Here is a 14,828-nt window from a genome sequence, read left to right as displayed (position 1 = left end):
GGTGAATAACAACTAAGCTATTTGTATAATATTCTAGCCAACATATTACTGAGTTACAAGTGCCTCTGTGAGCTGAAAAGCCCAGCTGTGTTTTCTACTTTCTGCACTATAAGCAATAATAAAGATGAAGTAATTGTAAATCAGTTAAAACCCTTCAAAGATATTACAGATGGAAGTTATGTATCCAATTACAAACCCATCCTTCTGTTTCTACAAATAAAGTAAACGAAGCAATGCTGATTACTATATATTAACATAACAAAATAGAAATTGTAAAGAGGTGAGTGGCAAAGTCTCTAAGGAAAACATTTTAAGTAGTCTGAGTAATATATACATTTTATTCCACTTCAGTATAAATTAAAATTTAGCTACTTAGTGTATGTATATGCGCATCCCTTAAAATGAATATAGCTCAAGCAATGGCAGCTCTGAGGTCAAATACTTAAGGAAAAGAAAATGGATTAATGAGGACTATCAGGACATCCAGCAAATTCCTTCAGCATAACGTAACATAAGAATCCTAGTCCTTGAAGGGCACCTAGGTGGCTCAGTCAGTTAAATTTGACTTCAGCTCAGGTCATAATCTCATTCAGGTCAAGATCTTATTCAGGTCATAATCTCAAGGTTCACCAGTTCAAGTCCCACAACAGGCTCACTGTTAGTGCAGAGGCCACTTTGGATCCTCTGTCTCCTTCTTTCTTTGCCTCTCGCTCTCTCTCTCTCAAAAATAAATAAACATTAAAAAAAAAGATTTGGGGTGCCTGGGTGGCTCAGTGGTTGTGTGTCCAACTTTGGCTCAGGTCAAGATCTCATGGCTTATGAGTTCAAGCCCCACTTCAGGCTCTGTGCTGCCATTCAGACCTTGGAGCCTGCTTGGGATTCTGTGTCTCCCTCTCTCTTTGCCCCTCCCCCACTCTCGCTCTCTCTCAAGAATAAATAAACATTAAAAAATTTTTAAAAAGGGGCGCCTGGGTGGCTCAGTCGGTTAAGCGTCCGACTTCAGCTCAGGTTATGATCTCACTGTTTGTGAGTTTGAGCCCTGCGTTGGGCTCTGTGCTGATGGCTCAGAGCCTGGAGCCTGCTTCAGATTCTGTGTCTCCCTCTCTCTCTGCCCCTCCCCTGCTCATGCTCTGTCTCTCTCTCTCTCTCTCTCTCTCTCTCTCAAAAATAAATAAAACATTAAAAAAATTTTTTTTTAATTAAAATAAAAAAGATTTAAGGGGCGCCTGGGTGGTTCAGTTGGTTGAGCTTCCAACTTTGGCTCAGGTCATGATCAAGAGGTTCATGAATTCGAGCCCCAGTTTGGGCTTTGCACTGACAGTCCAGAGACTGCTTGGGATTATCTATCTCTCTCAGGCCCTTCCTGACTCACACTTTCGCTCTCTCTCATAGTAAATAAATAAACTTAAAAAAAAAATTTAAGAACCCTAGTCCTTGAAACATGATGACTATTCCTACCATTCGTTCTCTCTCTCCTGAAAGGAAAGAAAGAGATACTGTCTTCTATTGGGGACAGTGTAACAATCCAAGGGTTTAAAATATGTTAGGAAATGCTATGTACTTTTCTGCATGGAAAAAAAAACACATAAAGAAGCACCCCTGCCTGATATCTCCAGCTTTCCTATTAGACTTTGAATTCAGTGGATATGGTTGAAATCAGAGCAGACATAAGAAGGAGCCAAGATATGGCAAAGGCTTTCTAAGTTGCTAGAATTCAGATTGATGCTGTAACATAACAATTATGTCACTCAGAAATAAATATATATCTACCAAACGTGAAATGTTAAGCAGAAAAATAATTGCTTCCACTGAACTTGGCTTCATGATCCTTACACCAAACTAACAATTAGAGAGTCCAATTTCAATCCATTTCCTGGATTGCATTTTTTATTACTCCCATTAACCATGAATTTGAGAGGTCATGTAAGTGGAAGTAATCCAAAGAGTCTTTGTTGCTTGGTGAAAGATATGTAGGTGCCCATTAAAGGATTTAAATCTAATATGTCAAGTATTTTTCCCCCAAGATATTTTTCTTTGTGGAAAGTTTCCTTTCATTTTTTTAAATGAGGCCTCATGGGTGCCCCGGTTTGGAGAATCTACTACTAATTAAGTAGCCAAGACCTATACATATGAAACAAAGAACAATTCTAGGATGATATACAGCATAGGCTATTATGAAAGTATGTATGCAGTTTGGGGTGAACATTACAGCTGTAGGAATTCAATACAAAGAGAAGATCATTGTTGGTTGGATTCATCTAAGAAATGGGGTAAGTCCATCTCAATTTGAAACCTTAGAAAAACTAATGTAGTACTAAAATGAGTTTTAAGAGGAGATATTTTATTAGTTCTGAGGTGGCATCATGAACAAAAGTAAGAAAAGTGCCTGGAAAATATTATAGGGCTGTGTCTATCTATGTAGAGTTTGCTGATATGATTGGTAAAGGGTGATCTACAGAATTAAAAACTCCATCAAAGTTGAATAAGATCTTGGCTCCCAGAAAGCTAATACCAGTTTGGTAGGATTATTTCTATTAATCCTACATAGTACCTGTATTACATAATAATAATATCAGCCTGCATGCATTTTTGCAAGAAATTATTCCCCCAAACTCATTTTGAGTATGTGCTATATGCTAAGGTGTAGCTGGCACAGGATGAGAAAAAAAATACTGCCTGTGCACACAGAATTTATATTCCAGTGGAAACATTTATCATTAGTTTTGATCATGATAAGGATGATGATGATAACAAGAAATTACATTTATTCAGCTTTTTAATTATAATACTGAAATTATAAACACTGACGTTTTAGAGTACATCATGTCTTAGTCATTAATTCATTCGTTTACTCATTTTTCATTCATTCATTCATACATTTGTTAAACGCCTATAATCAAGGTCTCCACACTTATCAAAGATGTTGATTTAATTCAAATGATTATAATTCATTTCTTATAAAGACATGAGCAGCTATCACACAAGAGCCCTACCAATTTTCCCCAAAGAAGTTCCTTCCTCTAAAATATCTATGGCGCATTTTTGCAGAACTTTTGCCTCTGATGGAATGTCTTCCCCCTTTATCTATCCTTCAAGATTCAGTTCAAGTGTTGCCTCTTCCATGAACCCTCTGCTGACTCCTAGGGAAAATGTATTTTGTGCATGCTTCCATTTTAACAAAAGCATATTAAATTATGATTTATCTATCGCCCTGTTAGACAGAGCTGCGAGCTCTTAACTGCGAGCTCCTTGATGGCATCTTTATTCATCTTTCCATTTTAGCAACTGAAACGATGCCTAATGTAAGAGGTGCTCAATGAATATTCTTGAATGACTATCTTATAATAAAGGAGACTTAGGTGCACTGTATGTGATTATTATAATATTTGAGTGCTAACAGCTGGTTGAGGGTCTAGCCTCACAGATCTTCTGTCCCTCTAAACACGCCAAGCTCATTGCCACTTTCAAGCCACTCTCTGCTCTGGGGTGCCCCCCACCCTCCCCATTTCATACCGCTGGCATTAGCTTTCTCACTTAGAGCTAGCTTCAATTTCAGCTCCTCAGAGAAAACCCTCCTGATCCCCAATCTACAATGGCATTTCGCCACTGTCTGTCATCACACCCTGTTCTCATTCACCACAGAGCTTATATCACACTCTCCTGTCTTTCTGGTTTCTCTACTCTTCATTGCTCCCAGTCAGAATGTAAATTCCCTGAGAGCTGATCTCTTAGTTTCCACTGCTGTACTCCTACCATCTAGCACAGTGCCTGCCATCTAGTAAGCACGCAAGAAATCCATGCAATTGAATGGAGAATAAATGAGAAATTTGGATAATTTGGATCCTCTTTTCCATAAGTGGCAAACTATGGCTCATGGGCTACGTTCCACTTGCTGGCGAGCTTTGTTTGGACTGCTCATGTTTTTTTTTTTTTAAATACTGAATGAGTTGTCAAATTTAAAAATTAAAAGATTTTACATTTTTCAAAAATTTCAAAATTCAGGTTTCTGTTGAAATGTTGAAAGAAGTGGAAATCTAGGGCCTACAATCCCAATTGGAAAGTCAGCAGAGGTGAATAATGGTTGCCTGCTTTGGGCGAGGATCACCAGACTCTCCCAGCCTCACCTGCTCCCTCAGCACTCAGTCACATGCCCCATCTGACCCTGAAGGTGGTCTGGATTTGGCCCTGACCTCTTCTGCTAAAGCTGTCTCTGTGACCCATGCTCTACATCACACTCACATGACTCCTATAAACCCTGTCCTCATGGACTGCTGTTACTACTAAATCTGAGACTGTATCTTCAAAGATAACTTAGCATCAGAACTTACTTTTTTATTATTTCTGCATTATGACATGGAAAGATTATATAATCAAATACAAAACTGAATTCATTATATACCAGAAGAAAATCTAGGTGAGTGTTTAAGAGATCTCAACGTGGCAGAAGAAACCTATCATTAAAACATTAAAAAGCAGCTCAGGTCATGATCTCGCGGTCCGTGAGTTCGAGCCCCGCATCGGGCTCTGTGCTGACAGCTCAGAGCCTGGAGCCTGTTTCAGATTCTGTGTCTCCCTCTCTCTGACCCTCCCCCGTTCATGCTCTGTCTCTCTCTGTCTCAAAAATAAATAAACGTTAAAAAAAAAAAATTAAAAAGCAAATTAATCAGGAAAAAGTAGATATAACTACTATGACTAAGATTTGTTACTGTTAATTAAAATTCACTAACAAAAAATGGACGCTGTCAGAAAAATGGATAAACACATTTTCAAATAATTCACAGAAAATAGAAATATCAAATAGCATTAAAAGATAGTCCATTGTATTTATAATCCAAAAGATGTGAATTAAAATGAGATTCCCTTTCGGGGCAACTGGGTGGCTCAGTCGGTTAAACGTCTGACTTTGGCTCAGTTCACGGTCTCACGGTTTGTAAGTTCAAGCCCTGCATGGGGCTCTGTGCTGACGGCTCAGAGCCTGGAGCCTGCTTCGGATTCTGTGTCTCCCTCTCTCCCTCTGACTCTCCCCTGCTCATGCTCTGTCTCTCAAAAATGAATAAATGTTAACTAAATTTTTTTTAATGAGATCCCCTTTCATCTATAATTGATTAACTCATTTAACAAATATTTGCGGAGTGGTCACTATGTTCCAAACACTATAAGTTTGGCAAATATTTTTTTAAACGGTAGTAATTTTAGGATTCAGTAAAATTAATACCATCACACATTGTGAAAAACAATTTTATGATATGCATCAAGAACCATAAAATAGTTCCTATCCTGTGACCTAGTAATTAAACTTCTTGGAATTTATCCTAGGGAAGTAATCAGTGTAGCAGACAAAGATTAATGTATGAGGATGTTAATCATAGCATAATTTATAATACCAACACATTAGAAATCTAAATGTCCAACAATAGGAGTGATTAAATAAATTATGGTACATTCAAATGATGAATGATTATGCATACATTAAAATTATGTTTTCAAAGACCATTTAGTGACATAGGGAAATGCTTACTAAAACTTTTAAAACCTATATTTTAAAAATAATTTCATATAGCCAGTTATAATGATCCATTCTTTCTTGCCTCATGAGACAGAAGTTTCTCCATATAAATCTTAGTTCTGGTAGGTATTAAAATAGAAGGTCTCGCATGTTCACTGCAGCATTATTTACAATAGCCAAGATATGGAAACAACATAGGTGGTGGTGTATATATTTACACAATGGAATACTATTTAGCTCTAAGAAAGAAGGAAATCCTGCCGTTTGCAACAACCTGGATGGACCCTGAGGGCATTATGCTCAGTTACATAAGTCAGATAAAGACAAATATCATATGATCTCTTACATGTGGAATCTAAAAATGTGGAACTCATAGAAACAGTGTAAGTATGGTTGCCAGGGGTTGGGGGTGGGAAAAATAAGAAGATGTTGGTCAAAGGATACAAATGTACGGTTATAAGATTAACAAGTTCCAGGGATCTAATGTATAGAGTGGTGAATATAGCTAATAATACTGTATCATATACTTGAATGTTGCCAAGAGAGTATACCTTAAACGTTCCCAGCAAATAAGAAATAATGATGCAATGAGATGAAGCTAATGGTTGGTGGTAATCATTTCGCAACACACAAATGTGCCAAATCAACACATTATACACCTTAAACTTATACAGTGTTATGTGTCAATTATATCTCAATAAAGTTTGGGGGAAAATAAAATTAAAAAAATTTTCAGACACAAAAAACAGAAATTGCTACATGGGATCAGAAAAGCAATATGGTTTAATACAAGTTAAACATATGCAAAGCACTGAAGAATGTCCTAGATTGCAGGTAGTGACTATTCTATAGAAAGAGGGGAATAAATGGGAGAAGGGACAGGAAGAAAGCAAAATATAAAAGAACAAGACCACAGCAGAAAGAAGAGACAGAAATGCGTAAGGAGAACATGTGAAGGACAGAAAATCAAAAAGGACACATAGCTGAATTTTAAGGAAATTCTCTGCACACACCATAGTATTAGAACTTAAGAAATTCCCTTTTTGATGTATTTATAGTATTATGTAGATCAGACAAGACACTTACAAGAAGCATTATTTGTTTCTTGTAACACCAACCACAGGAAGGGCCAAAAAGGATGTCATGGCAGAAAAGCAGAACTACCTCACTACCATGAAAAGAATAACAACAAAAATTGAAAGTCTCAGTGCACCAAAATAAACTGTCTGTACAAAAGATGATTATAGTAAAACAAGGAGGAAGTTGAACCTTGGTTTTAGAATTACTGAACTGTGCAAAGGCAGAAACCAATCTGCATGGTCATCAGTGTTCAGGAGACAAATAATTCCATGTCCACAATGAAAGCAGTGAAACCTGGGCTCCACCAAACCCTTGGAGCACAGCTACATGGCTCCTCCTGAAGCCAAGTATACACCCCCTGCTCTTTGCATTTGTGCTTCGGTGAGGGAGCTGTTTGGGTAACAGATTCATAATGCACTTAACCAAATATAACATCCAAGCCTAGAGAAAGCTGAAGGAGTCACTTGTGGAAAGATCAAAAGAGCACAGAGGATTCTCTTCTATGAGTGAAAACTGAATTTTTCATTAAAAGATGGTGGGAAGAGTCACCCAAGAGAATGCATTTAAAAGTAATAAGGTAACAATGTTCTGCGTCACTGTAACTAAATAAGAGGTCAGTTGTGTAACCCGACACTGTCAGTTGCACATACCCCGTTCCATATATTTTGCCATTACTACCCCGTTTTGAGTTCCTAGAAGAATGTGCATGGACTCTCGTTTCATATTTACTCCTAACAATTTAATCACAAGGCTTAGAGTGTTCAGCAATTCAGAATCTCCTTCCCTTTACCCCTCTGATGTACTCCCTCTTCCTGAAATCTGGCTTCATTTATGTACATCCACACTGTACCATCCTGGTTCTGCAAACTATTGCTTTTTCAACGTTTTGGTTTTGTGAAATTGAGAAACCTCTACATATCCATGCAAGCCATTTTCACATCTGTAATTTTATCTCTTTGTTTCAGTAAGTTGTTTTTATCCCTTTGTTCCCTTTTTTTTTTTTTTTTTTTTTTTTTACTACTTCTGAACTCCCACTTTTGGACAACTCCACCATAATTTTTGAATCTAAGCTATTCTCTTCAAGAACTATCATAAACTTAAATCCATCAAGACCATTGACCCTTGCACCATCTTCGCTTTTAAATTGTTTGTATTTTGTGTCATTACCTTTCAATCTGTGACTAGCTCTTGCATTCTTTATTCTCATTCTTCATTCTTTTCAACATCCCCCATAGCCTGTTTTTAAAATTTGTATTCTCTACTCTTATACTTAGTCTGTTTAAAAATGAACTGACCTAGAAAAGTCTCTTCTTGACCTTGACATTTTTACTACTACACACATTATACTGGTAATCTGAGGCTGCATTTTTAAACCTCCTCTTCATGGATCTGGGTGATTGGTTCAAACATCTGCCATTCTACTGGTTCCAAGGCTGCCTTAGCTGGTCTGGTTGTTCATTTCCCATTGAAAGGCTGCAAGGTCAGGACTTGTTCGTGTGACTGCTCACTCGGGCAGAGGGGACATCCTCTCCAGACAGAGCAAAATTAGCCTTCAGTCAAGAGCACATGGGTGGCTGGACTCCTCTACTTCCTTCTTCTAAAATTTTCACTGCTCACTCTGGCCCATTCTTCCTTGTTGTTTTCCTTCCACCATGCTACAGTTTGTGAAATAACTCCTTGCCCATGTCCATGTTGGGCCATCAGGTTTCTCTATTCATTCTAGTAGCCAATTTGATTTTCATTCTCAGCCTGTGATTTTTTTTCTTTCCATTCACATTCAATCTTTAGTCACTCCTTTTCTAGACTGACTCAATTCCTATCATCTGAATTTCTCTTTCTCTCAAAAACACCTTTTCCACATCCTAAACCTCTGTGTTCTACTTCCTTCAACTTGCCCTTCATTCTGTCCTTCATCCTTCAATACCTAAAATCCTCTTTTGTCTTTCTAGCTATAATCTATCTGCCCTTACCTGTTTGCATTCTATATATGCATTTTACTATACTATGAGAGACCCAAAAATCTTGTCAGTGATTGAAATGTATTAAAAAAAAAAAACAGAGCAACCTCTTTTGTTAATATATCCTAGAATGTGACACCTTCCCAGAATCTTTTGTAAAAGTTATACTCAAGTTTACGTATATTAGATAGTTATACAAAGAAGGGCAAGAAGTGTCTAAAGAGCAATGTTTCAACACCTTAAAATTACATAGTGCTGTATATGTCAATTATATCTCAATAAAACTGGAAAAATAAAAAAAATAAAAATAAATAAATGTACTCAGGATCTTACTTTATATCTACCAATGTCTGTTCAATTAACTGTTAAGATGTATGGGAAGAAGGAAGAGGGAGAGGTTGACAATGTGAGAAAATGACCGGAGAGAAAGACTGGGAAAGTCCAGAAAGTTTGGACTTTAACCTGTAAAAAAAAAAAAAAAAAAAAAAAAAAAAAAGAAGCTACTATGGAAAAAATCAAATTGGCATTATGCATTCAATATTTTTAACTTTTAAACAAATCTGTGTTAGAAGATGCAAATTTCAAGTTGATCTTCATGTTAATAAAATTAAATTCATCAAACAACACATACTAAGCACCTATTTTCATGAGGTACTATAAAATGAAAATGGTTCCTCTAAAAGAATTTAAAATTTAGCCCAATATCTGTTAGAAGTCCAATGGAAACTAATTACAGGCTGATACTTACAGCTTCTGTATGAAACATGCCGACCTACAACTCCAAGAGGCCAAAAGCCATCCTCAAGGTTTATCCTGATTAGACCTGAACATACCCCCTTCCTTCACACTCTCTATCTTCTCAGCCTCTCCTCCTCTCTCCTTCAAACTTCCATTAGTTGCCATGGTTTTCCTATTTTTCAGGCTCTGACCTGGGACTGTTTCCTCCCTCCTGGCCCAGCAGTTTTTGGTGGCAAGTATCATTTTCTTGTAGATCAGCCCCTAGCATAACTCCCGGAACACAACTGGGCATTCTGAGAGCATTTCCTTCTCCTTGGCCCAGAACAAGGGGGCAGGTGCTGAAGAAATAAGGGACCAGAACATGAAAATATAACAAGCCATGGCACAAAACACAACTGTTAAGATTAACAAAATAATATTGGACATAAAATGTGATACCTGATGGGCCAGAATATAGATATTGTGTCCAACATCTTTTGGGGAAACACCGTCATCTCCTCCATCATCATCCCCATGGTCACATTCCAATCCTTGGTTATAGGCGTTCTTCATCACATCCACCTATCAAAAAAACAAATAGGAAGAACAGGCATTTTACGTTGTCTATGAGGTATAATGAAAAACTGGAACACTTCTGGGGCACCTGGGTGGCTCAGTCGGTTAAGCGTCCGACTTCGGCTCAGGTCATGATCTCACAGTTCGTGGGTTTGAGCCCTGCATCGTGGGCTTGAGCCTGTTTCAGATTCTGTGTCTCCCCCTCGCTATGCCCCTCCCCCACTAGCGTTCTGTCTCCCACTGTCTCAAAAATAAATAAACATTAAAAAAATTTTTTTTAATTTATTTATTTTTTATTTTTTTATTTTATTTTTTTCAACGTTTATTTATTTTTGAGACAGAGAGAGACAGAGCATGAACGGGGAAGGGTCAGAGAGAGAGGGAGACACAGAATCTGAAACAGGCTCCAGGCTCTGAGCGGTCAGCACAGAGCCTGATGCAGGGCTTGAACTCACGGACTGTGAGATCGTGACCTGAGCCGAAGTCGGCCGCTTAACCGACTGAGCCACCCAGGCGCCCCCCCAAAAAATTTTTTTAAATAAAAAAATTTTAAAAACTGGAACACTTCCAAAGACTTGAAAACTACGAAAGAACTATAAATGAAAATGGCCTTAGAAATCATCTTTATTTAAATAAACATGAACAATATTTTCTGTCTTCCTTGAACATTTTTGCTTTGATGTTTGAATACTGACAATGCCAAATGAATTAGGCAACTCTAGAACCCTGAGACACATCCGTTATTTATTAAGCTTCCACTAGGTACAGGGACAAATGGTGCTGGACGTCGTCCTCTGTACTGAGGACCCAACAGTGGGTACAACACAGTATATGCTCTCAAGGAACTTACTGTCCAGCGGGAGAGTCAGTACATCAAGACGTGAACACAACAGTTCTACAGCAGCACTAAGTGTGAGGCACCTAGTGAGCACACAGTAGGGACACGAACTCAGGCAAGAGACTGATGGGGGGCCACGAGAAGGAAGTGGATGTTGAGAATAAGGTGTTGTAGGCAGAGGGCTATTGTACATTGCTGCTGTTGAATGAACATGTAACTCTTAGCCCCATTTAACCATAAGAATAGAGAATGTCTTGGTCCTCTTAGTCCACTACCTACAGATATGAGGCTCTCAGTAAATAAATATATGTTAAATAAAACTGTATCTTACATTTTTATCTGCCCTCCTCAACTTCATTCCTCACTATTAAAGAGAGAGCAATGCTTTTGAAACCCCATGCTTTCAAGGACAAAAAGGGAGAGGCAAACCAAGAAACAGACTCTTAACTATAGAGAACAAACTTATGGTTACCAGAAGTGAGATGATGGGGGGGGGCGGGGAGGGGCGGTGAAATAGGTGGTGGGGATTAAGGACGGCACATGTCGTGAAGAGCCCTGGATGATGCATGGAATTGTTCAATCACTATATTGCACACCTGGAACTCAAATAACGCTGTATGTTAAATATACTTGAATTAAAATTAAAAAAAAAAAAAAAGAAGCCCAGTGCTTTTAAAGCATGCTGATATTACTTCATAATTTTTATGTTATAAGCGAGGAGGAAAATATAACTTCTACAATAAGAAGACACACTAATGATCTCTGTGGAATCCCCAGTCAAGTCTTCAGATAATTTTCTTTAGGCCAAGCATGGTGTAACATTTCAATGATACAAACAAGCACAGAAGGAATTGGTTTTATTCTTATTGTTCAGAAAGAGATATAAATAAAATTTTCGAGGAGTACAAACATTTTTCACATACCTTTCTCAAATATTCCAATACACCAACTAAAGAAAACTTGCTTTTTTTTTTCTGGCAAAAAGAATTTGCAGATAGTTTAATAGACTGTGACAGTTTGATTAAGAAAAGTACTTAGAGGAGCGTCTGGGTGGCTCGGCCAGTTAACTGTCCAACTCTTGGTTGTGGCTCAGGTCATGAACTCACAGTTTGTGAGATTGAGCCCCACATCGGGCTCTGCACTGACAGCATGGAGCCTGCTTGGGATTCTCTCTCTCCCTCTCTCTCTCTCTGTCCCTCTCCTGTTCGTGCACTCTCTATCTGTTTCTCTCACTCAAAATAAATAAACTTAAAATAAAAGAAAAGTGCTTAGAGTGGATAAAACCAATGAAGTAAGGACCCAAATCACAAAGGCCTTTTGCATCATGGGACCTCCTGAGTTACTTTTAAAGGTAGGCTGTGATGTGCCATCATGCCTGGTAGAGCAGTGAAAGCCACTAGACTTGTTTCATGACATGCATACTACAAATTTGTCCCTTTTTGGATGCACACTATTAGCACAGTTTCAAAAGTTTTCTTACCAGTTCCCTGGGTCTCATGTTAAAAAGAATTCTTTCCGCATTCTCACTGTCGTGTCTGCTTTCCATGATGGCCAGCAAAAGCTTGGAGGCATTGTTCTAGAGATACAGATTTAGTTAATGCACATGAAAAGTCTATTTCATGGATTAACAATCCCTGCATTTGTTTTGATTGACATTACCAGGAGCATTTTTTAAAAAACAAACACAATTTTAAACTGCTAATTTCATTTGGCTAACTAACATTTTAAAATAGAATGTTTTAGGGGCGCCTGGGTGGCTCGGTCAGTTTAGCATCCAACTCTTGATTTGGGCTCAGGTCATGATCTCACAGTCATGGAATCCACCGAACATGAAACATGCTTAAGATTCTCTCTCTCCCTCTCCTTCTGCCTCTCCCCTGCTCACCTGCACATGTGCACACGCATATGTTCTCTCTCAATAAATAAATAAATAAATAAATAAATAAATAAATAAATAATAACAAAAAAATAAATTAAATAGAATGCTTTACTTCATTGTCAACACGAAATAAAAATAATGAATCATGAGAGCTATGTTACAAAGAATATTTTAAATATTGGTGAAAGGGTGTTTTAAATACAAAATTGACTTCGTACGTAATGCATTAAAATAGAGTATTTTCCTTCACTATTTTCTAAATAGGCATTGCCATGATGCCATTTTAATAAGAAAGTAAGGTGAGGGGTGCCTGGGTGGCTCAGTCAGTTAAACATCTGACTTCAGCTCAGGTCATGATCTCATGGTTCATGGGTTCAAGCCCTGCATTGGGCTCTGTGCTGACAGTGCAGAGCCTGCAGCCTGCTTTGGATTCTGTGTCTCCCTCTCTCTCTCTGCCCCTCCCCTGCTCTCTCTCTTTTTCTCTCAAAAATAAACATTTAAAACAATTTAAAAAAATGACAGTAAGGTGAACCAGTAGCAACAATGTATTTTATAGAAATGGTATATAATTTAAAGAATTTAGTGTAATAGTTTGTAACATGTTAGCATATTAGCATACCAAAACTTTAAATAAATTTAAGCAATAATTGCTGAGAATTAATTTAAAATTCTACATTCACAAGTTAGAAGTAAAATATAAATTTATTGATAATAGTTTATTCATCTCACTATATGCCAGTATATATGCATCATGTTTTATCATCTGGGTTGTTGAAGAATAATATTTTCTAATTTTGTTTAATAGAGACTAAAAATAGTTTATGTTGTCTTTAATGTTCCAATTTGGTTTATAAATATGTATTCTCAAACATTTAACCTATGGATTCCAAAAATGTTTCTGATATAGTTGATTTATGATCCAAAGAATTACAGAAAGTCTTATTACACAAAGCACAATATCCTCAACATGTGGGAAGATGTTTCTTTACACTGTTTTCAATAGCACCGCTCCAGAATTGTGGCCACCTGTGAAATGATAAAAACCACCTGGGAGATATTTCTACAGTGTTTTTGCAATATTTATTTAGATGAAAATCTCAACCTCCACACACAATCTTTGATAGGAGCACAAGAGAAGTAGAGTCAAATGGCTTTAAGATGTTTCTCAGTGAGTCAAAATTAACATCTTACGGGATAAAAACTTGAACTGAATCAGTTGCTTGATGTATGCAGACATTCACTACATAAATTTTGTTAATTTTATACAAATTAATTTTATTGAGTAGTTTAATACTAAATTCTCTCCACTTTTTTCTTTCACGAGTACAGCCTAAAGACTGTCTTTAAATGACTAATATTAGTAGCAATGATGTCTGATGATGATGGTAGCAGTGTCCTGAAAAAGCTTTAGAATTTTGTAAGGGAAGTGGCATTATTTTTTTTCTGTTCCATTTTCAATTTTTAAGCATTGGTACGAAATCCTAAAAATCCATTTTTATAATCTAGCATCCTATACAAACAACGTACCTAAAAAAAATAAGGTTCCAGGATTAGTGGAGCTGAGATCCTCAGACCAATCTGAACTGACCCCACAGAATTTAAAGCTAAAACCTTGGTAACACTCACAGTATTCTCTAATGAACCTTACTTAGCAGGCCCAGTACATAATAGCTTAAAAATACATCCAATTTCAGAATACCATTGGCAAGATGATATTTTTTCCAACCAATCTTCTTTTTATACTATGTTGGAAGAATAGAAATCTTGTAAATGACCTACAGAAATCTGAATCAAATTGAAAGTACAAGAGCCTACATACACTAAGAAATCACATGTGTGTGTCAGTGTTAACAGAAGATTTTCTTCCAAAGGGAGCTAGGGACCTTTATAAAAAAAAAAAAAAAAAAAAAAAAAGCTACCTATTTACAAATTCAACACTTCACAGTCACAGATCAGCTATGAAATATAAATTAAAAATGAAAGGATAAGACATATGCATAAAAAATTCATAAACCTATATAGTAAATGAGTCTATAGAATTAAGTACAGTTAAAATTATAAATAATTAAGCAATTAAATTTAAGAATGACTAATATAAAATAAAACTTAATTTAGCATTTTTGCTATGGCATACTCTATAATGTTACGGAGAATTTATAATTAAAAGCATTCTACCCATGGAAGCCCCCTAAAATTTGTCACTTTGTATTGCTCTGCTTTAAAAACATTGTTCTCATATTGGCCATTATACATAAAGCTTCATAGATTGTTTGG

General features: G+C 36.9%; 1 protein-coding gene across 7 annotated transcripts in view; it reads right to left on the bottom strand.

Annotated features, from left to right (window-relative positions):
• Positions 1–14,828, bottom strand: part of ITPR2 (inositol 1,4,5-trisphosphate receptor type 2) — a 515,364-nt gene that overhangs the window by 150,951 nt on the left and 349,585 nt on the right. For all 7 annotated transcript variants that reach the window (XR_015253713.1, XM_086713794.1, XM_025930361.2 and 4 more), the window contains 2 exons: positions 12,156–12,251; positions 9,721–9,843 (listed from right to left, as the gene is read on the bottom strand). Coding sequence is in view for 6 of the 7 variants with exons in the window: in XM_086713794.1 (XP_086569920.1) it covers positions 9,721–9,843; positions 12,156–12,251 (219 nt within the window). In the remaining variant the exon portion in view is untranslated. The remainder of the gene's footprint in view (positions 1–9,720; positions 9,844–12,155; positions 12,252–14,828) is intronic.

Source organism: Puma concolor, chromosome B4 (genome assembly GCF_028749965.1).
Source record: "Puma concolor isolate L17-30 chromosome B4, mPumCon1.1.hap2, whole genome shotgun sequence".
NCBI lineage: Eukaryota > Metazoa > Chordata > Mammalia > Carnivora > Felidae > Puma > Puma concolor.
Note: the sequence above shows the minus strand (reverse complement) of the source record. Positions and strands in the feature narration are given on the sequence as shown.